Source organism: Lissotriton vulgaris, chromosome 7 (genome assembly GCF_964263255.1).
Source record: "Lissotriton vulgaris chromosome 7, aLisVul1.2, whole genome shotgun sequence".
Classification (NCBI taxonomy): domain Eukaryota; kingdom Metazoa; phylum Chordata; class Amphibia; order Caudata; family Salamandridae; genus Lissotriton; species Lissotriton vulgaris.
In genome coordinates, this window is record NC_141695.1 from 1,404,802,748 (window position 1) to 1,404,829,591 (window position 26,844).

Sequence of the window (26,844 nt, forward strand, 5' to 3'; positions counted from 1 at the left end):
TGGAACATAAACGGCCTAGGAGATGAAGTTAAACAAAAAAATATAAAGGCATTAGGTGAAAACACAGAGATTATATGTATCCAGGAGACCTGGCTATGTGGCAGAATCCCGACAATCGATGGCTTCGTCCAGCTAAATCGATCGGCTAAGAAACAGAGATTTGGCCGCCCAGCTGGGGGAATAATGACCTTGGTGTCAACCAAAATTGTGAGAAAGGTGACAGAAATTACTGTAAAATGTAAATGGCTACTGGTCTGTAGAACAATGTTATCAGGATGTATGAAAAAGAATATGATATTGCTAATAAATGTTTATATGCAATGGGATACTGTTGAGGAATATGCTGGGGAAATGGGGTTATTTAAAGAAGATATAGATACGATCTGTGAAAAGTATAGTATGGATGTGATCATGTTAATGGGCGATTTTAATCATAAAATGCATCCCAAAAATGTAGACTGCTGGTTTCAAGAATTACTAGAGGCCTACGAGATTCCGCAAGCTATTTTTCCAGATTGTATAACAAGTGCTAAGGATACCCAGTTGGGAAACTTCTTGGGAACAAAAAATCTTTTCTGTCTAAATGGAAGATTCCCCTTAGACTGTCTTGCAAAAAAAACGTTTAAAGTGGGCACTCAAAATTGTCCAATTGATTATATATTTGTGTCCCCCTGGAGTTTCCAACTAATAACAGGGTTTAGGATCCTGAACAGAGAAGGAAGTGACCATAATATTGTAGTCCTGGAGCTCCCAAATATACAATTAGAACCTTGTACCCAAGTTATGGAACAAAGGATGGATTACCCTAAGCGACGTACAACCAGGTTAACGGAAGAATATATGGCCAAATTAGTGCAACTACAACAGAATTTAGATCTGGATGCAGTAAACGGCCAGGGCCTGGATTGGTACGTAGGGAAAATTGAGGAGATAGTCCAAATCCTCAGTGAAGGATTGAGATCCGGCCAAAAAAATCCTAAAGGAAACAGTTTAAAGGTGGAGAAACAAGGAGGTTGGTTTACAAGGGAATGTCGAGAAAAGAAAAGAGAATTGAGGAGAATGGTACGCCGTAAACTGTTAAAAGGTGGGCAGGGAAGTGGAAATACATTATTATCCCTAAAAAGAGAATATAACATGTTAATCAGGAAGACAAAAAGGGAATTTAAAGAAAGTTGTTGGCGAAAGTTATTAGAGGCCATCGAGGCAAAGAATTTACGCCAGTTCTGGAAACTAGTTCATTCAGCAGCAGATCATCAGCCGGCTGGAATGAACTGCGTTGTGGAGGAAGCAGCCTGGGAGAAATACCTACAGGATTTATATAAACCTGGGAGTTACCGGGAAGAGCATCGGCACACAGATTGGAGCGGTCTGGTAGCCGATATAAAACTGGACTTCACGGTCTCTATAGTTAAAAAAACGATAAAGGGCCTGAAATTAACAAGGGCAGCAGGCCCCGACAATCTCCCGGCACTAATAATTAAAACCCAAACAGACTGGTGGGCGGACTTTTTTGCTAATATGTTCAGAGTAATTTTAGACACTGGAAGGTTCCCTGAGAATTGGAAAGGAGCAATAATAAGGCCCATACATAAAAAAGGTGATAAGCACACCCCAAAAAACTACAGGTTAATTAACCTGTTAGATATTGGGGAGAAGATATTTACTAAGATAGTGCTGGCCAAACTAAAGACTTGGGTAGAAGGGAACTTAATTGTCCCGGTAGAACAGGGGGGATTCAAAGAAGGGCACTCCACGGTGGACCACTGTTATGCCCTGTGGGCACTTGCCCGTAAGTCGACGGAACAAACGGGGAACATGTTCTGTTGTTTCGTCGACTTCCGGGCAGCCTTTGACTTGGTGGACCGCGGGAAGCTATGGGAGTGCCTGACTAAATATGAAATCCCAGTGGGACTACTAGCAATCCTAAAGGAATTGCACAGAGAGAACTGGGCTCAAGTAATTAAAGACACTCAAGGGGCACTGACAAAGAAAATAGATATAGCAAACGGGCTAAGACAGGGATGTGTCCTGGCCCCACTCCTCTTTTCTATTTTCTTAGCAGATCTGCCAGCAGCACTGGAAGTTGAAAGAAGTGCTAGTCCAAGAATGAGTGGCAGGAAGGTGGCAAGCCTGCTATATGCGGACGACCTAGTCATTATTGACCAAACAGAGCTAGGGCTACAGAGAAAATTAAATGTATTCAGTGACTATTGTAAGGCTAAACTTTTAGTAGTAAATATGGATAAAACAAAGATTCTATGTTTTGGTAAAAGGTCTAAAAGTTTTAGCTGGTACCTAGGCAAAACAAAATTGGAAACTGTAAAGGAATATAAATACCTAGGCCTATGGTTTGAAAGCTCCTTAAAATGGGACATACATATTGAAGCCCAAATGGCAAAAGCATCATCCTCTATTTGTGGGTTGAAAAAATTTAATAGAGATTATGGGGACCGGTCGCATAAACCCATGTTAAAGGCTTATGAAGCAATGATCCCTCCCCAAGTATTGTATGGGGTGGAAGTTCTCCACTTCAGCGGCAAAGTGAGCTGGGATCGAGAGGAAGGTAAGGTGTTGAAAATGCTTCTGTCCTTGCCGAAGTCAGCAATGATTCAGGCAATTAGATTAGAGACCGGAACAATAGCATGGAGCATTCAGGCTAAAATGGCAGTGGCAAGGTTCTGGAAACGACAATTACTAGAGGAAACCCAGAAGGTGTCCCTTTGGTGCAGTAATGAAATCCGGCATAGCAACCTAAAATGGGCAGCGGAGGCAAAAAGGAAAATAAAGGAGGTATCCGGTAGTTTAAAGGTGAGAGTCAACCAGAATCCTGTAGAAATTGCATTCACCAAGGGCCTACTTAGAGTACAAGGAAGGGAGCTATCAAGAAACCAGGACATAAAATACTTGAGAAAGAAAAAGTCAGTCCAATGTATGTTAGAAGCATGGGAAAATGATGCATGGTATCCATACTTAGAAACCCTGCCGAACTACGGATTGAGGTGGGAAATTTTGAAAATCCGAATTGGAATTAACCCATGGCTATTGGAGGGGAGATTAAAGGCAGAAATGCAATATCCTGACGGTCGATGTAAGTGTGGACTGGAGATGAAGTGTGATATCATGCACACACTGTTAGATTGCCTTACAAGTTTAGGAGTGAGAAAGCAGTTTTTACGGCCATTATTTATAAAATATGGCATAAATTCACGAGGGCAAGCTGCTATTCTACTGATAAAAATGGAAAAATTGGATACTGCAATTGCACTAGGGAATTATCTGAGAGGTGTAAATTGTTTGGCCAGGGAAAAACTCAAAAAAGTATTGTGATTCATTTTTACCTACTTTTGCAGGAGATAATGTGAAAGACCGATGTACGTTTAGTTAAATGGTTTTAACTTTTGTAAAATAATAATGATGTATGTAAAGGGCTTTTTAAAGATTGTAATGCTTATTTTACTAAGTTCAGATGTTTTTAACATTATTTTTACGGATTCTTTTTTAAATTGGAAATACTGAAAAATATGTGCCAATGGTATCTTATGGCTTGCTATAAAGGTATAAGTAGAGCAGCTCAGAAAAGTAACTGTGGGATTTTAGAGATCATTACGCATCAATTGTCATTGATGGGATTGTAATGTTTTATAATTTTTATGAACTCGAAGTTTAGAGACCACGGTCTAAATAAACAGATTTCTCTCTCCCACCTTAGTTCTTTTTCGAGAAGGCAGTTCTCATTATCCACCTGTTCTATGACAGTCCAAGAGATGTCCTCAGGTTTGTGACCCTTCTCTATAAAGTGGTTGGTCAGTTTTGTGCTGGTTTTTTGCATTTTATGGTACTCTTGTGTTCGCCTATTCTGATCTTCACAGCCCTGCTAGTCATGCCGACATATTCAAGTTTGCACGGGCAGGTGATCAAGTACACAACATTGAGACTATTGCAGTTACTGAAGCCTCTCTGTTCCCATTTCGTTCCATTGTTGAAAGTAAGTGTCTTGCTCTTTTTGGTTAGGCAACACACCTTGCATCCTCCACATGGATAGTGTCCTTGTACAAAATTGGGATTTCTTGATGGGTTGATTCTTTCTGATTTTGGTCTGGTATGCACCAGAATGTCTTTGACACTTTGCGCTTTCTTGTGGGAGAAAATACATTTAGGTATCTCTAAACCACCACTATTCAGAATTTTCCAATTTTTTGTTATGATTTTGGTTACCTGATCTGAGCTTGTATTATAAGTGGTGACACAGATGGGTCTACGTTCTTCCTCCTTCGGTGTCTTTTCTTCAAGGAGGCTTTCTCTGCAATTGTTTCTTGCCCTCTAATAAGCCTGATCTATGATTTTGCTAGGGTACCTCCGGGTTTCCAATTTCCTTCGCAGGTCTTTTGACTGTTGTTTAAAATTACCAATTTCTGTACAATTCCTGCGAAGGCGCAGGAACTGGCCATATGGTAGATTGTCCCGTAAATGTTTCGGGTGGAAGCTCTGATACATGAGCAAACAGTTTTTAGAAGTACTCTTAAAATGGGTTGTTGTCATCAGTCTGCCATTTTTTGGAAAGATGTTTAAATCCAGAAACACAAGGTTTCTGTTGGAGGTGACGCTGGTGAATTTTAGAAATTCGTCTTGGAAGTTTAACCAGGTTAGGAACTGTTTTGCGGTCCTCTCATCTCCATCCCAGATGATAAGGATATCATCGATGTATCTTTTCCAAACCCTGATGTTTGGTCTGAAAGGGTTCCTGGGGTTTAGTATCTTCGTGACCTCCAGTTGGTGCACATAGAGACCAGCTATACTAGGAGCAAATGTGCTCCCCATGCTGGTCCCGTGCTTTTGGAGGTAGAGGGTGCCATTATGTTCCAAGAAGTTCTCTTTCAATGCCAGACAACAGCATTCTGTAACCACATTCCGTGGGGTTTGGTAGTCCCAATCATCTTCAAATAATACATCTTCAATTATCGCAAGAGTCTCGTTGTGGGGCAGACTAGTATAAAGGCTCTCCACGTCGCAGCTGATTAGAAGCTGTGTGTTCGGGTCAAATGTCAATTCTTCAAGTAGATTCAACACATCCTTTGTATCTTTTAGATAGGTTGACGTTCTCTGGACAATAGATCTGAGGAAGGCGTCCGCAAACCTAGATACAGGTTCCAGTACCAACCCAATCCCTGAGACGATCGGTCGCCCCGGGGGGTTCTGCAGGTTTTTGTGGATCTTAGGCAGGGTGTACAGGTATGGGGTTTTAGGTTTTTTCTGACAAAGGAAATCTCCTTCTTTTTTGGTGATCCAGTTGTGGGTCAAAGCTTCCTCCACCATTGTTTTGATCTTGATGGTTATATTCTCGGTGGGGTCAATGCAGAGGACCGTGTAGTTGCGTTGTTCTTGTAACAGTCTGGTGCATTCCCTGTCATATTGTTCTTTACTTTGTATCACAATGGCACCCCCCTTGTCTGCTGGTTTTATTACGATATTTTTGTTGTTACTCAGTTCCCGCAGTGCTTGTCTTTCTTCCTTGGAGATGTTCTGGAAGACTTTTTTGTGTCGTGGGTCGAGTTCATCAAGGTCCTTCATGACCGCTTTTTCGAAGGTGAGAAGTTCGATGGGAAGAGTGTTGTCCATTGGGGTGAATGTAGATTTAGGTTTTAGTCCGGTATCGCCTTGCTCACGGTTATCCTCTTTGTCTTTGAAAAGGACCTGGAGTTTTAATCGTCTTATAAATTCTTGAACCTCTTTACAGAGATGGAATTTATCCATCCAATTTATTTTCTCTACGATATTCCACATCCCTCAACATACATGGGTGCGAGGTTATCTGCCGGCATGAACATACCAATGTTTTTTCTCCATTTTTTGAAAAAACGAAAATGAACTAGGCGCATCCATTGACTTTGCAACACTATGCTTTCATCTATCAAGTCCCGTTTCTCAATAATGGGTATTCGACATTATTTTATTATTCTCTTTTGGCCCTCGAAGTAACAATTATCTCACAGGTTTTTTAATGCAGAAGAAAGGCTACCCGGAACCACCCTCCCTTTCGCCCGTTGTCCCATTAGAAGGCGGCCATCTTGGGTTAGAGGTTCAGCGTCTCGTTGACACGAGACACACTGGATGACAACACAATTTGTTTGTTTTTAAAAAACCGCGAAGAGCGAGATGGCAGTAACTCATGGAGCGGCACATGGGTAGGAATGAGGCATTGAACTTGGGCGGTATATGTAAGTAATGGACTCTGACCACGAGTCTCTAACAATTTTGGTCTTGGAGGCAACAAACTAATTACGTAGAGATCGGGGATTCACGAAAGGGTGCGGTTTTCTTTTACAGACCACCAAAAGAAAAACCCTTCGTCTGCCGACTCATGGGGCATGAAACTTGTGTTTAACGAGTATGTATTAACATCTTTACTTTGGCCAGGGATAGATTTACGCAAAAAGAGAAGATGTACATAGTTTTTAACCGAGAGTGTTTTCGGTCTCCTAGGACCCTTCCCTTTTTAAAGATGCTACCTGTCTGCATTGAGTGACGTGTGTGTGTGTGTATTTGGAGAGGACATAGCCTTCATACTAATGAGGCTAACGACCTGAAGAATCAGGGGAGTGACATCATTCCACCCCCTCACATATGAAGCATGTAGTGCGTGCTTCCGATGTGTAATTTTGCCAACAAATAGTGGTTTTCTGGATACTAAATCATGTACATAAGTATCCAACACGCATGTATTCACTGTGCTTTGTCTCTTTTTCCATTTTCTTTTACAGAGACCGCAATAGGTCAATATTTTTGACAAAGATTGAGAAACTATTAAGTTTTCAATGGGGCCAGCTCATGTCCCATAGTCCAAACTAGCAGCCTATTTTTGCTGCCAGTTTGTAGGACAATAGGCTTACCAATTTATAACCGAGCATTTTCCAGTAGGGACCATTAGAAGGTCCTGATGAATAGGCAGTAGGGGACTGCCTACGAAACATGTTGACCAGGTAGCTAGCTAATTGCTCTACCACAAAACCCCCTTCTTAATATTCCCAGCCAGAGAAGTGAATAAATAATTTTTTTCTACTAGCCAGGAAATTTTTAATTTTTCATTTTTTCACTTTCACTAGTTAGGTCCCTACACTTCACTGACACTTTTGCACCATCACATAGCCTTTGTCACTAATATCTAGTGCTCCCGCGTAGTCCGTAGGTCGTAGCACGTCTCGCCCCGTAGAGGGACGGGAAGACCCTCATGATGAAGCATGACACTATTGGATTTTTTTAGTGTGTGAGGGGTATTTTAAAAAGCACATAAATGCTCTCATATTTCCACTGTATAAGAGAGCTTTCCCACTGAAATACATCGAAATCAAAATAGAAATAAAAACCATTACACGTTGATAGAATCGCTTTGTTTATACAGAATGAGAATGTGTAACAGGTCAGCAGTTGATACACTACACATTGAGCTTTGCTAAGATGCATATTGGGTTTCAATGGTAAACTGTAACAAGTGAGAGACAAAGGTATTCGTTAGGAATGCCTCGAACTATAAAAACCTGTATGTGCAGGGAGCCACAGTTACAAGTTGGTCAAAGATGACTGCACTTGGTTATTGATGGATGCTATCAAGCTATACGGCCGATGAATTATGGCAGGTCAAACCTTGCAAAATTTCCTTGCGGGAAAAGACAATTGAATACCAGGGCGTACACTTTACGGCCAATTTGTAGGCACAATAGTTATGCGTTTAGATCACTGGTAATTGAGGCCAAAGAACAAAAACAAAATATGCAGTATAAAACACTTGAGAAAAGTAAGCAAATCGCTTTTTTATGCTGTGTATCTGGATAATAAAACAGCTTCCATTGTCATCTTACCTGAGTTTGCTTAATGAGCTGGTGCAACTCGCCTAGCAACTCCGAGATACGCGAATCAGCTGACACTAGCGCCATTGCAGCATCACTCACAGCTGACACCCTGAAAAGAGGGTATATAGAAAATACTTCAATACGGCCATACACAATTGTAAAGGGAACAGGAAATACAAAGTGTCCCTTTTTATTAGAGCGTGCAGTCTCTTCAGACAGAGGTAGGTACAAGATATGCACCTAGCCAAATGGCCGTAGGCTACAAATAAAAATAAATAATGAGGACACCGTAGAATGGTGATGTGGGGAAAAAAATGAAAGGCGCCGGCTACAGAGTTGAGTGAACCCTACTAAAAGGCCAGGAACATTGTAACCCTAAAAACAGAACCACTTACCACACTCACTGATAAAAGCCCCCCACCTACCAATAATCAAAACGTATGCAAACGTAAGGAGAAATCTGAGGCAATCGGTTTATTAAAGTGTCGATCAATATACGTTAAAAAGTGCTGAAAAAAAGTGTTGCGCTATTCTTTATTAAATAAACTACCTCCAAATGAGAAGAGGTCACACAATGCTTGTCAGAGGAAGTCAGTGGTCGGTGTATTACCCCTTAACTATCTCTCACAATTTTTAACCAGCGCCCCAAACATATACAAAGAAGAGCGGCAGAGTTGAAATGTTTGTTCACGAAATCTATTAAGTGCATGCCAATGAAGTGAGAGGTTAATAGGTCATTTTCATCAAGGGACATTACTATATTCATATGCACATGAAGGGAGGGAAATGGCAAATTAATCCCTACATAAAAATATATAACATCAAGTATATGTTAAAATAATATATCAAAGGCGAGTGAGCTCTTATTTCGTCTAAAGGACAACCCTAAGTGTGCAAATGAGAAAAGGGGATCACTGTGAACCTTTCATTCGTAACTAAAGGGAACATCCCAAGTATATTTAAATGAGGAACGGGGTCATTGGCCGAGCTCCCTTAAAAGCCCAGCACCCATGTTGTGGAAGTTGGTATATTCGCCTTTTCCTCGTGTTGGCGTTCATGGCTGCTGCTCCTTTCGATTCCTTCTCTCCCTCCTCCTCATCGGCGACACATCAGACGCACACACCGACAACCCGGCGCTGGCGCGTACTAATGACGATTTGGTAATAATAGTGTCTCAGCGTTATGTAGCCCGCATGCGCCAAACAGTGTACGTTTAGAACGTATCCCAGCAACCCTCGCACATGCGCAGTAGGTAGAAGAGGCACCACCGCATACACTAGGAGCGTTCTTATCACTTTTCTCACTGTAAATGTTGAGGTTAGGGTTTCATTCAAGTGGGACGAAGAAAGTAGAGTCTCTCGAAAAAGGTCGTGGCATATATAAGTAAGGGTGTGGCTTAAGCATGTAAACCAAACTTCACATTGGCCATAAATGCCAATATTTAAAAAAAAATCCAAAATTTGCCAGCATTCGCGCCAAGAATTTTCAATTCTATTAAGGACACGGAGGCGAGGATTATGCTTTCTCTCTCTTTACTGCACAAAACAGCAGCCAATAAAAACATTTTTTACAACAACAGTAACATTCCCAGAATGCTTAGCATGCCTTCCATAACAACCATAGAGACTAGCCCTATATAATTCTCTTGCCTAGCGAGCACTTCCTCTTTCTTTGCCCAGCGAGCAGAGTCCAAACTTAAATGCTCATTAGCCACAGAAGCGAAGTAGAATAAAGCTGAACAGGAATCATGAAAACCAAAACGTCCATCTTGAGCTCGGACACTGGAGACCAAGACGTCCAAGAAGCACTCTGCTTGTCATTACTCGCCTTTCTGATCAGCACCTGAAATAGAAGCGAGACCCGTAATAGTTGTCACACTCACAGGGAGGGTAACATGGCATTAACAATATTACATGCAACGTGGGCGGGATAATCCTCGCCTCCGTGTCCTTAATAGAATTGAAAATTCTTGGCACGAATGCTGGCAAATTTTTGATTCTATTACAGGACCGGAGGCTTCGGATTATGCTAGTTTAACGCTTATCCAACACCACAGAAGCAACATCACCCACAGGTTTGTAGTAAAACTGTTTAAATGTCGAACTAGATGACGAATCATCCGCTTTCATGATATCATGGATACTAGTTCCAAGCATAAAAGATTTGGAGGCCATAGCTCCCCTGACAGAATGCGCGCCAAACAAAGCTATGTCAATGCCCGCCTCTGACATAACAAATCTGAGCCATCTGGCAATCATAGCAGAGGTAACAGGCTTGAAGGGCTTTTGTAAAGATATCAACAACTTTGAACAACCTACCGGTCTGAGAGGCCGGGTACATTCTTTGTATGCCTTGAGGCACTTCACTCACATAGCTTAGAATTCGAAGAAAAAGCATTGTAATCAATGGACCTAGAGAACGTTTTTGTACGAGCCGTGATAACAAAAGAAACTCCCTCCGGAGAAAAAATTCTGCCCTCCAGGCCCAAGACTCTAATGTCAGAGACCCGTCTGCAAGACGACAAACACAGGAGCATAGCTAACTTAGCAGATAATTGTTTTCTAGACAAGATTGCATTCTCAGGCCACGTATCAAACAGAGTCAATACCTTAGAAACATCCCATAAAGATGAATACTTAGCCTTAGGTGGGTTTGCAACACAAATTCCTTTGAGAAGTTTACAAACCATCGGATGCATGCCTAGCGGTCTGCCATCGATCTGAGTATGTCCTGCTGAGATGGCAGACCGGAAGTTATTGACTGACCTGTAGGACAAACCGTCAGCTGCCTTACTCAATAGAAAATTCTTTATGTGGGAAAGGCCTGCCTCCACGGGATCCAGATGCCCCTCCAGGCACCAACAATACCAAGCCCGCCATGCGGAGGAATAAAGTTTCCTTGTGGAAGGGGCCCATGCTTGCTGGATGAACTCCGCAGCTTCCTTCAAAATCCCGGCAGCGACCATTGTTGCCTCCAAGCCTCCAAGCCATCAGGTGCAGCTGCCCCTCTAGCGCTAGAGGATGCCGCTCGCCCTGAGGGCCCTGGAGCATAGTCGGAAAGGACGGAAGAAGGAGAGGAAGGTCGCACACCCGTTCCAGGAGAACCGGGAACCAAGGTTGCGCCTTCCAGATTGGAGTTATCAATACCAACTCCGGCGATTGTAGGGAGATCTGATTGGCCACTTCTGGAATCAGAAGAAAAGGTGGAAAGGCATAGTTGAGGGATGTTGACCAATCCTGAGAAAAGGCATCCGTGGCCCTCACCAGCGGATCCGGCCTCCAACTGAAGAACGCCTTCAGTTGACTGTTCAGTCTGGACGCAAACAGATCTATGTGGCACGGACCCCAAATCGATTGAGTCATTTGGAAGAGCGATGGATGAAGTTTCCAATCGCTGTAGTCTTTTAAATGACAAGAATTCCAGTCTGCAATCATATTTTCCTTGCCCGGGAGATACTCTGCCACCACTGTTATCTGATGGGCTAGGCAATAGTGCCAGAAGTCCTTGGCTATTTCCGCCAACATCTGAGATCTGGTGCCCCCCAGTTTGTTTATATAATGCACCACGGAGATGTTGTCCATCCACAGTAGAATACCGCAGGAAACCTTCTTGGGGGAAAACGTGCGGATCGCAAACGACCCCGCAAGAAGTTCAAGACAGTTGATATGTAATTCTAGTTCTTGAGATGACCATCTTCCCCCTGTCATCATCGTCCCACACCGGGCTCCCTTGCCCAACCGACTGGCATCCGATTCTATCACGATCTCCGGGTGAGATCCGAAGATTGCTCGCCCGTTCCAAGCTTCTACATGGGCTAACCACCATCTGATCTCCTCTCGGGCGTCCTCCATAAGGGGAATCATGTCCGAGTAAGAGAGCCCTTTCTGGAGATGCCATATTTTCAGGTGCTGCAAGGCCCGGTAATGAAGGGAGCCCGGAAATATCGCCTGCATGGAAGAGGCCAGAAGGTCCACCAATCGCCCAATCGCTCTGACAGACATCTGTTGAGATTCTAGCGTCTTCCGAAGTTCTCATTTGAGGTCCTTCAGCTTGTGCTTGGGCAGGAGCAACTGCGCCGATTGAGAATCGATCACAAAGCCCAGAAATTCCAAGAATTGGGTTGGGGTTAACACCGATTTCTTCTTGTTGATCACAAATCCCAAATTCTCCAGCAGAGACATCGTCTTGCGAAGATGTTGGGAAGCTAATTCCTCGGAAGCTGCGATGATCAGGATATCGTCGAGATATATTATCAGACAAATCCCCTGCTCCCTGAGGAGTGCCATGACCGGTTTCATCAGCTTGGTAAAACACCAAAGAGCTGAGGAAAGACCGAAAGGCAGGACCAAATATTCCAGTCATCTGCCTCGCCAGAGGAATTGCAAGAATCGCCGATGAGGGGGAAAGGTCGGACCTGCCAAGTAGGCGTCCTTAAGGTCCAGGCGGGCAAGCCAGTCCCCTTGCCTCAAAATTTCTGCCAAAAGATGGATCCCCTCCATCTTGAAATGCCTGTAGAGGACGAAGTCGTTGAACCCTTTCAGATTGAGAACTAAGCGATAGCCGCCGCCTCTTTTCTGGACCAAGAAGACGTTGCTGCAGAAACCGCCCGGTTTGCCTTCGCAGTAGGCTACCGCGTGCTTTTGCAGCAACTCTTCTATCTCTTGATCTATAAAATTCATGTCTAGTTGGGAAAAATACAGCGGAGGGGTTGGAGTGTCCTGCACTGGGATTTGATAAAACTCTATGTGGAAACCCACCACTGTCTATAGAACCCACGAATCCTGTGTAATTTGAGACCAATTGTGTAGAAAGTGCTGGATGCGACCCCCCAGAGGATGAGAGAACAAAGATGCTGCACTCACCTACAGTAAGTTTTGGCTGGAAGTTACCCCTTTGGCCGCCACAACGAGATCTGCCTCTGAATTGGCGCCTGGAGGGGTAGAAGGTTCCACCTCTGGTGGTGTCCTGAAAGTCCCCTCTGCCTCTGCCATATACACCTCTCTGTGGGCCCTGGGAGTAAGAACCGCCTGGCGAACGGCCCCTGCCTCGCCCGGCCCTTCCAAAAAGGCCAGTCTGGAAAACCTTCCGTAGATTGGCTTGGGCTTTATCAAGTGAAGTAAAGGTCCCCACGTACTTGGAGACGTCCTTCACAAACTTATCCCCGAACAGCAAACCCTCTGCCAAAGGGCCTGGTTTGGCCGATGCCAGCTCCGTAAGGTTTCTGTCCATCCTCATGAGTAAGGACTTCCTACGCTCGGATGAAATAGCACAGTTGGCATTCCCTACGAAACAAATGGCGCGTTGCGCCCATCCCTCCAGGATGTTGGGGTCTATAAGCGCTACCGTTTCCTTGGCAACCAGAGCCAATTTGAGGATCTTAGCCAGCGGACCAACGGTGTCCAAGAGCTTATCTTGGCACCCGCGCCAAGCTCTGTCGATACCTTTCTTCGGGTCTTTGGCAAATTTCTTAAGGAACGCCAGCATGTTCGGATCTATCTCCGGCGTTTCTGCCACCCCGTTTGGGACATCCGGGCGAGGACACTCCGAGCGTAGCCTGCTCCTGACCTCCCTGTCAAAGCTACACATGAGGTTCTGTTGGAGGTAGCCGGCAACCTCAAGGGGAGGGGCCCAATCGAAGGAACAAGGGTGGACAATGTCTGCCGGGTTGAAGTCAAAAGGTGATGTAGACTGGTACACCGGCGCTACCTGGGAACCCCCGGAGCGCTTCTTGGCTTTCTTCTACTTGGGGGAAGCGGTCTTACTCTTGGAGTCTGTGTCAGTGTCCGTGTCCCTATCTGTGGTGGTATACACCATGGTGGAAGACGATTGACTAGGGCCCGCCACCGCGTATTGGTGGTCACTAGCGGGCAGAGGGGGCAACTTGTCAAAGCCGGAGCGTGTGGCCAATTAGAAGAAGAGGTGTTAGCAGAGGCGGTAGCAGAGGTAGCACCAGAAGAGGCCGGAGAAGGCTCAGGGAGCATGCCATGCCTCTTCGCAAATTGCTCAAGTTGCGCTGTAACCGGTTTTAGAGCGACAGCCAGCGCCTTGTTCACCGACTTGGGGACCACCACCTCAACTGCCCTACTTACAGACTGCTTCACAGATGCGTCCAACGCATCCAATAGGTTGTCCTCCAGAGGCGTAACTTGCACCTCCTCGTAGAACCCGTATTGATCTTCCTCACAGTAGACCCAGTCTTCCATCGTGCGACTGAAAAGGCAGTGCTAGATATATATAAAGCTTGAACCAATCCAAGCAATCCCAAAGGGATTAATCAAGGGGGAGCCACCCTATGTGCAAGAGTATGGGAAAATTAGAAAGATGCTCCTCTGCAAAACTGTAGACAGTCACCAGCCAAATATAGTTTTAACAGCCTGCACACAGCTTTGGCCTGACTCCAATATTATAACCAGCCCTTGGAAGGCGTCAGCAACGGGACCACAGGACAACCTGTCACCTAAGCTACTTGTCACCATGAAGCTCGTTTGAAAACGAGCGAGAGGAAAAATAATCGGCGCTTGGGCTGCACGCAGCCCAAAAGGAGCCCAATTGGGCTACGTGCACCCGGCTGGTAATCGGCAATCAGCAACGCGGGCCTGAATGAGGGAAGGCTCTGCAGTGACAGACGGGACCGGGACCGAAGGAAACAGGGGAAAACCACCGTCGGGCGGAGGCGCGTGGGGAAAGAGATTCTCCCACTGACCTCGCCGCGCACCACCGCTCGAGGGCAGAAACACGCGGGGAAGTTAAACGCCCTGAGACGTTCCTCACACAAACACATGGTCAGTTCACAAAGCTGCAAGGCAGCGCGAAACAGCAGCGCCGTAGCACGAACATTCACCAGAGTTCAAAACCAAGATTAAAATATACCAAGCATAAGCAGCGCGCTATGAGCAGACAGAACACAAGAAGCACTTATCTTTGACTGAGAGCAGCAAAGAAAGAGGAAGTGCTCGCTAGGCAAGAGACTTATATAGGGATAGTCTCTATGGTTGTTATGGAAGGCATGCTAAGCATTCTGGGAATGTTACTGTTGTTGTAAATAATGTATTTATTGGCTGCTGTTTTGTGCAGAAAAAAAAGAGAAAGCATAATCCGAAGCCTCCGGTTATGAAATAGAATAGAAGGCATCAGGAGTATCGAATGTATTACCCACACTGACTCCCATTGAAGGAGAGGCAATTTCAGACGGGAAACAACCAAAATAAAGCAATTCTTTTCCTTGAGAAATCGGTAGTCTACCGCCACACCAATTTTTTATTAATGATTGGTTTAGACCACATCTGTGGTCAACAATTAGACTAAATATGGTGAATATATTGTTGTAAAACTCATTACCAATGACGACAATTTCTTTCTAAAACAATGATAAAAATATTCTTTTAAATGTATACAGATTATGACAAACATTAATTTGGGGGTAAATTGATTAAGACAATCAAATCCTTAACGGTAAATACATTATATCTAAACATATGGGTTTAAAAAGCAAAGTTGAACTTCTACTACAACTTTATTTTGGAAAATAAATAGATGATGGGCTACATCTTATTCTCCTGCAATAAAAAGCTTGCATAATCCTGTTTTGTCACTTGTTTTATCCCAACATATTCATTATAGGCATCTAAAGGCAAAATCCCCAAACAAAACAAGATGATACAGCATCAAACGCTGTGTTCGATTGTATATCTTAAATACTGTTGAGAACACTCAAGAGAAGCTGTATAGGATCTTAAGTGGTTTAGCTGAGTACAGTGAGCGGAGTCTAGGTCAAGGCTAAGGTGCAGCGTCATTAAAAAAAAATAGCTTTAGATGTGCCTGCGGACCAAGACTGTAAAAGTGATATAGTGCATTTGAAGTGTAATAAAGCCACTGCAAGATTTTCATTAAATGTGTAATTAAACAAATCTGCCTCAAAGGTTTCTTGCTTTAGAAGGGCTTGCAAAGTATCTTTTTCTGCTTGTAACATATTATATGCCCACCTAATTACGTTGGCCAAGGCATTAGTATAGGTACTGGTCAGCAACGATTCTATTCGAGTGCCTGAACCGGAGTAGCCTGACTTGTAGCAGTTATTTTCCATAGTAGTTTCCCTTTGCTCTTATTTAGAGTTTGAAATTTGTTTATTGGTAAATATTCTAGTGTGTATGTCAGAGTAGTGGGGATGTTAGCACAGTATATTTCTAAGAGAGGATACAAATGTCTCTTTCCTGAGTGTGAGAAGTTGGCCTGGTATATGATGATCACTAATTCTAGTGAGCACCTTGCACCAGTCCAAACGACCCTTATGGTGATTGGTTGTAAGTCAACCTTATAGACCAGCTATCCTAGGGGTAGCATGGACAAAAGCAATCTTAGGCTAAACTCAAGAGAGCATGTGAAGCCAGCTGTTTTACCATATGCAATCCTTTTAATATCAAATGAAAGGAAACCACACAAGTTATATATTATAAAATATATGTATTTATTTCTAGAATAATCCCCTATACTCTTTATGAGCACAGAAGCACAAGAGTTAAACAAAAGAACTTAATATAACATACAATAAGCTGCACAATTATGGATAGCAGGGTGGCCACTCAAACCAAATATTAAAAAAGTGGTATAAGTACCACGTCATGAACAATGGTAAGGCCTAGGGCCTTGGGAATCGCTGGACCTACACTGGACTAACAAAGGTTAGGACATAGGAGGCCCACAGGATGCAGGTGCAGTGTCTACAGGCAACCGCGTTTACCATACAAGTCAATGGTGCGTAAAAATCAGAAAGTTATAGGTTTGGAAGTCTTCCGACTGGACTAGTACTTAGCCACTTGAAACTAGGACACTAGGGATGTAAATCACTACAGGGGTACTGGAGTACCCTCGTTACCTCACCCACAGGAAGCGGGTGCATAGGTGCCAAAGTGTGTCGGGTTTCTTCGTGGAGTTCTATGGAGCCTGGAGGAAAGATGCTGCAGGCGACCAGGAGAGAGAGGAGTCCGGTTGGATCCAAGGGTGGATCGAAGATGTAGAGTACCTGAAAGCAGAGGGGACAGAGTCTAGGTCACTAGCCAGTGACCAGGATAGAACCAGGACGGAACCAGGCAATGTCGGGTTCCGATCAGGTGCTGTTGAGTAGTTTGTCTCCGCTGCCACGTGGACCAGGAAGTATCAATGACAACCAGGAGTTAAACACGGGCTGTCCCACGAAGGCTCTCGCTGTCGGCGGTGTCGGTTCTCGAATCGGAGTCAACAGGCCTTGGCAAATGCAACCCACGCAGGACTCAAAGATGGCTTCTGGATCGGACCAGCAAGGTCAGATCCGTGGCTCCTTTTCAGGGGAGCTAGGGCCAGTCTGGAGCAACCAGACCAGCAGTTTAAAGTTGAAGGTTCATCGTCTCAGAGGCCACTAGCCAACGGGCTTCTCAATCCCCAAAGCGCAGCCTCGAGGGTGCCTCGGGAGCTGCACAGGAAGCACTTTGCTGGCTTTCCAAGATGGCCGGTCCCACGTCTCACGTCGCCTCCACGGGTCTCAGCTTTGCTAGGACTGTGGATCGGGCTGTTGGAAGTCTGGGAGTCCAGGTCTTGTTGGTCTCTGTCGTTTGAGCTCCGGCGGGAGCAACGGCAAAGAAAACCTTTGAGCGCTGATGGTGCCTGCTTGCACAGGGTGGCCACTCCTTGACCACAAGGGAGATTCTTCAGTCTTCTACCTACGTCGAGTAGGATGTAGAAGGGTCCAGAGTTTTGTATCAAATTTTCAGTCAGGATGATCTGATGTGCCATGGCACAGCTCCTACCTTTTGTTCCAAATCAAGGGGCTGGATCACCTGCTAGGTCCCTCCTATGGGTGGGACCCAGGAAGGGGGTGGTTACACCCCTTTCCCTTTGTCCAGTTTCATGCCAGAGCTGGGGCTGGAGTGCCCCAGCACTGGTTTGAACTGGACTTTGCATGGGACACCTTGTGTGCCCAGGCAGTGTCTAGTTTCATTCAGCCCTCCCTGCCCCAATCCACTATCTGCTGTCTGGGGTGGTGTAACACCTCCCTGTGACAGGAAACCTTTTGTCCAGGCCTCCCCTGCCGGAGTTTCGGTCAGCAGCAGGAGGCCAGACTTGTGTCTGTGGCAGCAGCATCCATTTTGTGATGCTGAGGCTCTGGTTAGATTTAACCGCGTTTAAGGAAAGTAACATGTCTTCTCCCTCTAGAAGGGTGGAATGCTACCCCCGTCGCCAGGACTGGTGAGGGGGTAGTATTCCAAGGTGTATGACACCGTACACAACATGTTTTGATAAAGCCAAACCAAAGTTAGCAGTGAACCGCGAGGCTCATAATGCACTTAAGAGTATATGGTATGGCAATATCCCAGAACAGCTATAAGGACATGGTTCCGAAAGCTGCAGACAGGCTCAGCTCATGCTAGAGCACCATCTCACATAAAACTAAGCACTCTGCCTCCAGGATTGTTAAGACCTGCCATAGGAGTGACTTATAGGTGCATATGTGTCCAGATATAGGTTTAGACATAGGTATACTATATCTAAGCAAGGGGTGATTACACCACCTTGCCCCAGCTCAGTGATCAGCCAGTTGTGTCATTTTGGATGGCCAGCCAGGGCTGGCAAAAGATATGCTGCAGCTCCTGGTAGGCCTTGAATGCACTTATGCCCCGGGTACCTATAGTACACTGTACAGGGGCTGATAAGGTGACCCAATCCCAATTGGTAATGTACCTAAAGTACATGGTTGTGAATTTATAGAGAGAACAGCAGGGCCGTGGGTCTGATTAGCAGGCCCACAGCCACATTAAGTCGAAAACCAGTGAAGCAAAAAGTGGGGTGACCATAGGAAAGCAGACCCTAATCCCCTACATAACCCCCCCCCCCCCAAACGCAGGGACATTAAACTTAACCTTGACCAGATAAGTCTTCATGTTCTAAGTGGAAATACCTGGAGAGACCATCTGCATTGCCATGGTCAGTCCCTGGTCTGTGCTCCACTGTGAAGTCCATCCCCTGTAGGGAAATGGACCACCTGAGCAGTTTGGGATTTTCACCCTTCATCTGATTTAGCCACAAGAGGGGCTTATGGTCTGTCTGAATTCTGAAGTGAGTGCAAAACAAGTATGGTCTCAACTTCTAGGGCCCAAACTACAGCAAAGGCCTCCCTCTCAATGGCTGACCAACGTTTCTCCCTAGGGGTCAGCCTTCTGCTAATAAAAGCAATGGTCTGGTCTTGACCATCTACATTAAGTTGTGATAGCACAGCTCCCACCCCCAACTCAGAAGCATCTGTTTGGACAATGAACTCGTTGGAGTAGTCAGGACTCTTCAAGATAGGTGCAGAGCACATTTATTTATTTATTTATTTATTGACATTTGTAGAGCGCGGCGAATACCCGTGGGCGTCTCGGCGCTAGTTAAGGGATGGATCAGCAACTGGGGTAAAGAAGATATACAAGGCTATTGGTCAAATAACCACGTCTTTAGCATGGACATCTTCAGATCATCATATGTCTTTTGACAGCTAACTGTCCACTGACCCTTTTCTGGCATCTCCTTGGATGTCAGATCATTTAATGGTGTCACAATGGACCCATAGTTCTTTACAAATGTTCTGTAGTACCCAGTCAGGCCCAAGAAAGCTCTGACCTGTGTCTGGGTGGTTGGAGGAGCCCAGTCCTGTATGGTCTGGATCTTACTCTCCAGTGGTTGAACCTGACCCCCACCTACAAGGTGGCCCAGGTACACAACCTTACTCTGCCCTATCTGGCACTTTGTTGCCTTGATAGTTAGGCCTGCCTTTTGCAGGGCCTCCAAAACCTTCTTCAGGTGGATCAGGTGATCCTCCCAGGTGGAGCTGAAGACAGCAATATCATCAAGATAAGCTGCCCAAAAGTCATCCAACCCAGAAAGGACTTGGTTCACCAACCTTTGGAAAGTGGCAGGTGCATTCTTCAATCCAAAGGGCATCACCACAAATTGATAATGACCTCCAGGGGTTGAGAAAGCTGTTTTGGCCTTGGACTCCTCAGCTAACCTGATTTGCCAATAACCAGCTGTTAAATCAAATGTGCTCAGAAACTTGGCAGAAGCCAATCTATCAATGAGCTACTCTGCTCTTGGAATGGGGTGAGCATCTGTCCTAGTGACAGCATTGAGACCTCTGTAGTCCACACAGAACCTCACCTCTCTCTTACCATCTTGGGTGTGAGGTTTTGGTACAAGGACTACTGGGCTGGCCCAGGGGCTCTCTGATGGCTCAATTACTCCAAGCTCAAGCATTTTTTGCACCTCAGTCTTTATACAATCCCTGACATGGTCAGGTTGCCTGTAGATCTTACTCTTCACAGGCAGACTGTCACCAGTGTCCACCTCATGTGTGCACCCGTTAGTCTGGCTAGGTGTCAATGAAAACATATGTCTGAAAGACTGTAGCACTTGTCTGCAGTCCTGTTGCTGCTGGTCAGCGAGGCTGCCAGCTAAGGCCACACCATCAACTGAACCATCATCAGGGTTATGAGATAACAGGTTTGGGAGAGGGTCACTCTCTTTCTCCTGCTCTCTATCTGTAGCCATGAGCAAGCCCATGTCTGCCCTGACCAAATATGCCTTCAGTCTGTTTACATGGAGCACCCTGTGGGGGCTCCTAGGGGTGCCAAGGTCCACCAAGTAGGTGACCTCTCCCTTTTTCTCAATTATGGTGTGGGGTCCAGACCATTTGTCTTGGAGAGCTGCTGGGGCCACTGGCTCCAACACTCACACCTTCTGTCCTGGCTGGTACTCAGTCAGCACAGCCTTTTGGTCATGCCAAGCTTTTTGGAGTTCTTGGCTGGCCTCAAGGTTTTTGGAAGCTTTCCCCATGTATTCAGCCGTCCTGGAGCGGAGACCAAGTACATAGTCCACTATGTCAAGTTTAGGCTTTTTGAGAGGTAACTCCCATCCTTCCTTCACAAGACACAAGGGACCCCTTACAGGATGTCCAAACAAAAGCTCAAAAGGGCTGCAGCCAACCCCCTTTTGTGGGACCTCTCTGTAAGCAAAGAGAAGGCAGGGTAAAAGGATGTCCCATCTTCGCCTACGCTTTTCAGGTAACCCTTTTATCATCCATTTTAGGGTCTTGTTAAATCTTTCAACAAGCCCATTGCACTGTGGATGGTAGGGTGTAGTGAACTTATAGTTAACACCACACTCTTTCCACATTGCTTTTAGATATCCAGACATGAAGTTGGTACCTCTGTCTGAAAGTACCTCCTTTGGATAGCCCACTCTGGAGAAAACTCCAAGTAGGGCCCTTGCCACAACAGGAGCTGTTGAGGTCCTCAGGGGAATTGCCTCTGGATACCTGGTGGCAGGATCCACTACCACCAGTATAAATCTGTGCCCAGATGCTGTTTGGGGGTCCATCGGTCCAACAATGTCTATCCCCACTCTCTCAAAGGGTACCCCCAACACAGGTAGTGGTATGAGGGGGGCCTTTGTGGTGCCACCTCATTTGCCACTGGCTTAGCAAGTAGCACAGGAGTGACACAACTCCTTTGTATCTCCTGACATGTGAGGCCAATGAAAGTGAGGGACAAGCCTGTCCCAAGTCTTGTTCTGACCTAAGTGTCCTGCTGGAGGAATACCATGGGCCAAGGTTAGAAGGAAGCCCCTAAATTGCAGAGGTATGACCAACCTCCTGGAAGCACCAGGCTTGGGGTCTCTAGCCTCTGAATAAAGGAGCCCATCATCCCAATACTCTTTTTGGGTACCTGGAGAACCACAGCCTTTAAGGCCCGGCGGCGCAGGGTACGCCTGAAATCCCCGGGATTCACCTGCCTTGTCAAAAACAGAGACACGGACTCTTCGTCTGGCGTAGAAGATGGTATTTATTAGCTGCAGCTAGTACAGTGGTCTTAGAAGTCGTCAGTATAACCTGTGAGGTAGTGTGGCTCACTGGTTAGAGGCAGCAGACCCGAGAGCAGAGGACGGCCCGGGACCAGGGTTCGATTACCGGCGAGGCAGGTTTCTGGACCAGGGTCAGCGGACTCGATAATTCTCTCGCCTCGGTGCCAACTCTGATCAGCGATCACACTCGGCAACTCTGGGCATTAGCTTGCCTCATCCTCACTAACGGCCCCACCAGACCGCCGGGGATGCCTGGTCTCACCCTGGAGGTACCCATTAAGGGACCATCTCTCAGGGAAGCCAGGAAGGGTTTCGCAGCGGTCGAAGCGCCTTGGGACCCTCCGGGTAAGTAGTGCGCTATATAAATGCCTATACATACATACATACATACAACGAGGTTCAAAAGAGACTGCCACTTAACTCCGTGGCGCACAGGTTTATATACAATACAATACATTGCAAAATGCAATCACACAAGAGCATGAGCTATAGGCAAATGTTATAGACAATGTTTTAAGACCAAAGCAACTCAAGTTCCCGGTTCTGTTTGTCACTCGACCCCTTAAGTAACTCACAAATGAATCCACACAATTCGATTTACAAGCAGAGAAAACACAGCTGCGTGTTGTAGAAGAACAGTCATGAAACAGGAGAATGCATGAGACATGGAGCAAAGGACATCAGATAAGATAACTTAAAGGAAACAATGGTGTGAAACGACATGTAGTCCGGGGATTAATCAGCTCAGACAGGAATTAGTGTACTCGGCCAGACCCTGACACTCGTTAGTAAACCTAGGCGAGGAAGCCACCTAACACGCAAAGGCAGAAACGACAAAAACATCGCGTTCGCCTAGCTGCCTGAGTGAGGGCAACATAAAATGGCGGCGATCACAAAATAATTTACAGAACCTCAGACCCTCCTTTTGCCATTACTCAGGCAAAAAGAAACCAACTCATACTAATCAGAGTCAGAATCAACACTAATGTTCATGAGATCTTCAAGCTGTTGCTGCACCATCATTCTAATATTCTCTGTCTTCTGAGTCGCAGGTTGTGGAACACATAAAGTAGCCAACAGGCCACAAACTGCAGGACCACACTGAACGCATAGGCAACAAGAAAATATGATGGCTAAAAATTGCTCCAAGGAACGTTAAGATCCTCCATCCCCAAGTTGACAATATTCCCCAAAACCATCCCATAAAAGACAAATCTCCTTCGTCCTGATGAATCTACTTGGAGACAGTGTGCAATTTGGAAATGGCTTGGTATACTGCCGGAGCGTCATCTGGAATTTAAATGCAGCAACTAGATCCGATCAATCTACAGACACCTCCTCGGTCTGCTAAGATCACATCTAGCGCAATTCGATTTTGCAACGTCATAAGACGGTCAGCCTGAAGTTCTGCTGTAATGTTACCTATCGCACCTGCAGTAACATTAATAGTGGTCTCAACCACTCGAACCAGTTGCCTGATGTGTCTGCTGTTGACCATCAGGCCCCAAAATGGAAGGAATTCTTTAAGGAAATCTCCTCCCTCTTGTTCTGCAGTGTCTTTGGCATGAAATACACCTCTGCTATGTCTAACTCTGTGGTGGTCTGACGGAGCCGTATATGTAGGGGGAAGGAGAAAAGCTATGTAACAAGTTCCAGAAAAGTTGGAAGGTAGCCAAGTATAAGCTCGATCATTACAGACAAAATATATTCCTTGAGACGGAACTAACGGAGGGAAATCAGGAGACGAGAAAATATATGTGTATGAACATTTCTGACGTCAGCTTTCTTACTGTTGACTTGGAGACAAAAATTACCTTGATGGGGCACAGTCCACACTGGGGAAGACTCACCCTTTCTAGTTTTGTCGCCAAGGATAGAAACATAGTGGGTAACATTCCATCCGTCATAGGCTCTCTTCTCATCTAATGGAATTTTATTATTTTCTATAATCTTAGCCATTACCACTATACCTTTAATTAAAGAGCTATGACTGAAATCTAATCCATTCCCAGAAGTTCTCACAGGGCTTCTAAGTCTGTTGTGGTATGCGGCTGAAAACATTGTCAAATAGGCCCAAGCTGAACCTTCGTATGAGAAAGGGAGAACCAGATATGGCATTCCCTTTTGTGTATTGTGTGGCATGAGTCCGCACACCCAACAATCAGTCATATTAATGGCCAACTGATGTTGGTGCAACAACTGAATAAACGTATTATTCATATATTCGGCTCTCCTTATCTGTTCATGAGGGGGTAGAGTATGCATTTTGTGTGAAAAGACAGAAAGACGAGAAGGCAAAGAAGTCGTAGAATTAGCAACATTTCTTGATTGCAAAACATGTATGATCCAACCTGTGCAAGCTAATAAAATACACAAAAACATAAGAACACACAAAGTTACGCCAAATCGACTACTCAATAATTTACAATACTTTGATCTCATTTCCTGCTTCCTATTTTACCTACCTACGATTGTTGTACCATCCATCTTTATCTAAAAAAAAATGTCGCTCACGGCAATCTTCCTTAATCACTCAGCTACTCACTTCTGTATATCCTGAGGCACTAGCCACTTACTAAAAGAACAAAAATCAGGTTACAGTCTGAGTCTCCTACCGTGACCCTGCGACGGAGACAGATGGCACATCTAATACTAAGATCACATCAAAAGCAAGCAAAAAGGACCAAAAAAGGAATGTCTTTAAGTAGTAAAAATTTTCCAAATATTCAGTTTTCCTTGTTAGCTCTCGGTCTTAAGTTGTAAAGTGTTTTGCTCGGCACGGTCTGATCCTTGAACAGAGTTTCTGGATTGGTGGTGTCTATCCGACGATGCACAGGCACAGCGGCTTGAAGAATATCATCATCTGCTTTTTCAGACTGAGTCCCATAAATCTGAGCATCACTGAAAGGAACAAAACAAGGAACCGCTGCAGTGTCCGATTCCCATACACCACTGCGAATCCATTGATCAAAAGGTAATGGAAGTGGCACCTTTTTACAGTGCACTCCATGCACCCAGTTACGCTTGCCAACCACTTTCACAGCCGTGCGAGTGACGAGCAGAACTTGCATAGGCGTAGACCAGCGAGGCTTCAAATTCTTAGTCCGTTGAAAGTTCTTGACGCAAACCCAGTCACCGGGCAAGATGGTGTGACCTGGGTCTTTGGAGGCCTCCGGCAAAACACTTTGTACCTGTTGGTGAATAACACTTAATTTAGTAGTCAAATCATGCAAATAGTCAATTAACAGAGAGTATGGTATGTCTGAGGATCTTTTGGGGCGGGGGACGCCCCAAACATTAGCTGGACGTCCAAATACCACTTCATATGGGCTAAGTCCCATACAAGAGTGCACAGTAGTTCTGGTTGACAAAAGAGCTAGGGGCAACGCATCAGGCAAAGCAAGACCTGTACTGGCTTGAATCTTCGTCAGCTTAAGCTTGACCGTACCATTGTAACACTCAACCAAACCCGCTGACTGAGGATGATTTGCCGCATGGAAATTTTGTCTAATACCGAGACCAGAACACACTTTCTGCATAATCTGGCCCACAAATTCACTTCCATTGTCACTTCAGACAATGTGCGGCAAACCAAATCTAGGAAAGAATTCCTTAATCAGTATTTTAGCAGTCGACAGAGCAGTGTTATCTTTCAAGGGGTAGACCTCTATCCAACGGGAAAAGGCACATACCACCACCAGAACATACTTGAGGTTGTTGCAGCGATCCATGTGAATGTAATCGATCTGCAAAAACAACAAGTGATGGACCGAATGTGGATCAATGTCACACATTCCCCCAGTCAAAAGATCTGGGCCCAAATCCATCGTTTTTTTGCACTCCACACCACCCTGGGTTAGACAATGGCGATATGCAAATCAGCTCTGACCCTGTTGCCCCATGGGAACAGTCCAGTCCGAACTACCAAAGCCATGTCCTTCCCAGAATGGAATCAAGCATCCGAGGACCGGACCGGTTTCGAGGTAACACCTCTCATCAGCCCGGCTAGCTTGACTCCAAGTGGTGTGGAGTGCCTGGGACCCACGTCTGGGCATCCCCAGCGCACTTAGGGCGGCAATTGCAAAAACAACAAGTGATGGACCGAATGTGGATCAATGTCACACATTCCCCCAGTCAAAAGATCTGGGCCCAAATCCATCGTTTTTTTGCACTCCACACCACCCTGGGTTAGACAATGGCGATATGCAAATCAGCTCTGACCCTGTTGCCCCATGGGAACAGTCCAGTCCGAACTACCAAAGCCATGTCCTTCCCAGAATGGAATCAAGCATCCGAGGACCGGACCGGTTTCGAGGTAACACCTCTCATCAGCCCGGCTAGCTTGACTCCAAGTGGTGTGGAGTGCCTGGGACCCACGTCTGGGCATCCCCAGCGCACTTAGGGCGGCAATTGCAAAAACAACAAGTGATGGACCGAATGTGGATCAATGTCACACATTCCCCCAGTCAAAAGATCTGGGCCCAAATCCATCGTTTTTTTGCACTCCACACCACCCTGGGTTAGACAATGGCGATATGCAAATCAGCTCTGACCCTGTTGCCCCATGGGAACAGTCCAGTCCGAACTACCAAAGCCATGTCCTTCCCAGAATGGAATCAAGCATCCGAGGACCGGACCGGTTTCGAGGTAACACCTCTCATCAGCCCGGCTAGCTTGACTCCAAGTGGTGTGGAGTGCCTGGGACCCACGTCTGGGCATCCCCAGCGCACTTAGGGCGGCAATTGCAAAAACAACAAGTGATGGACCGAATGTGGATCAATGTCACACATTCCCCCAGTCAAAAGATCTGGGCCCAAATCCATCGTTTTTTTGCACTCCACACCACCCTGGGTTAGACAATGGCGATATGCAAATCAGCTCTGACCCTGTTGCCCCATGGGAACAGTCCAGTCCGAACTACCAAAGCCATGTCCTTCCCAGAATGGAATCAAGCATCCGAGGACCGGACCGGTTTCGAGGTAACACCTCTCATCAGCCCGGCTAGCTTGACTCCAAGTGGTGTGGAGTGCCTGGGACCCACGTCTGGGCATCCCCAGCGCACTTAGGGCGGCAATTGCAAAAACAACAAGTGATGGACCGAATGTGGATCAATGTCACACATTCCCCCAGTCAA

General features: G+C 45.6%; 1 protein-coding gene and 1 pseudogene across 6 annotated transcripts in view; both read right to left on the bottom strand.

Moving 5' to 3' along the window:
• Positions 1-8,991, bottom strand: part of SGF29 (SAGA complex associated factor 29) — a 282,314-nt gene extending 273,323 nt beyond the window's left edge. For 2 of the 6 annotated variants that reach the window (XM_086932174.1, XM_086932172.1), the window contains exons 1-2: positions 8,880-8,991; positions 7,854-7,953 (exon numbers count right to left, since the gene is read on the bottom strand). In XM_086932174.1, the coding sequence (XP_086788300.1) occupies positions 7,854-7,953; positions 8,880-8,902 (123 nt within the window). In that variant the 5' untranslated portion in view covers positions 8,903-8,991. Of the gene's footprint in view, positions 1-7,853; positions 7,954-8,766 lie in introns of all 6 variants that reach the window. The other 4 variants (XM_086932171.1, XM_086932170.1, XM_086932169.1 and 1 more) reach the window with 4 other exon arrangements.
• Positions 8,992-11,875: 2,884 nt separating this feature from the next.
• LOC147705729 (uncharacterized) lies at positions 11,876-14,047 on the bottom strand (annotated as a pseudogene).
• Between the last annotated feature and the right edge of the window lie 12,797 nt (positions 14,048-26,844).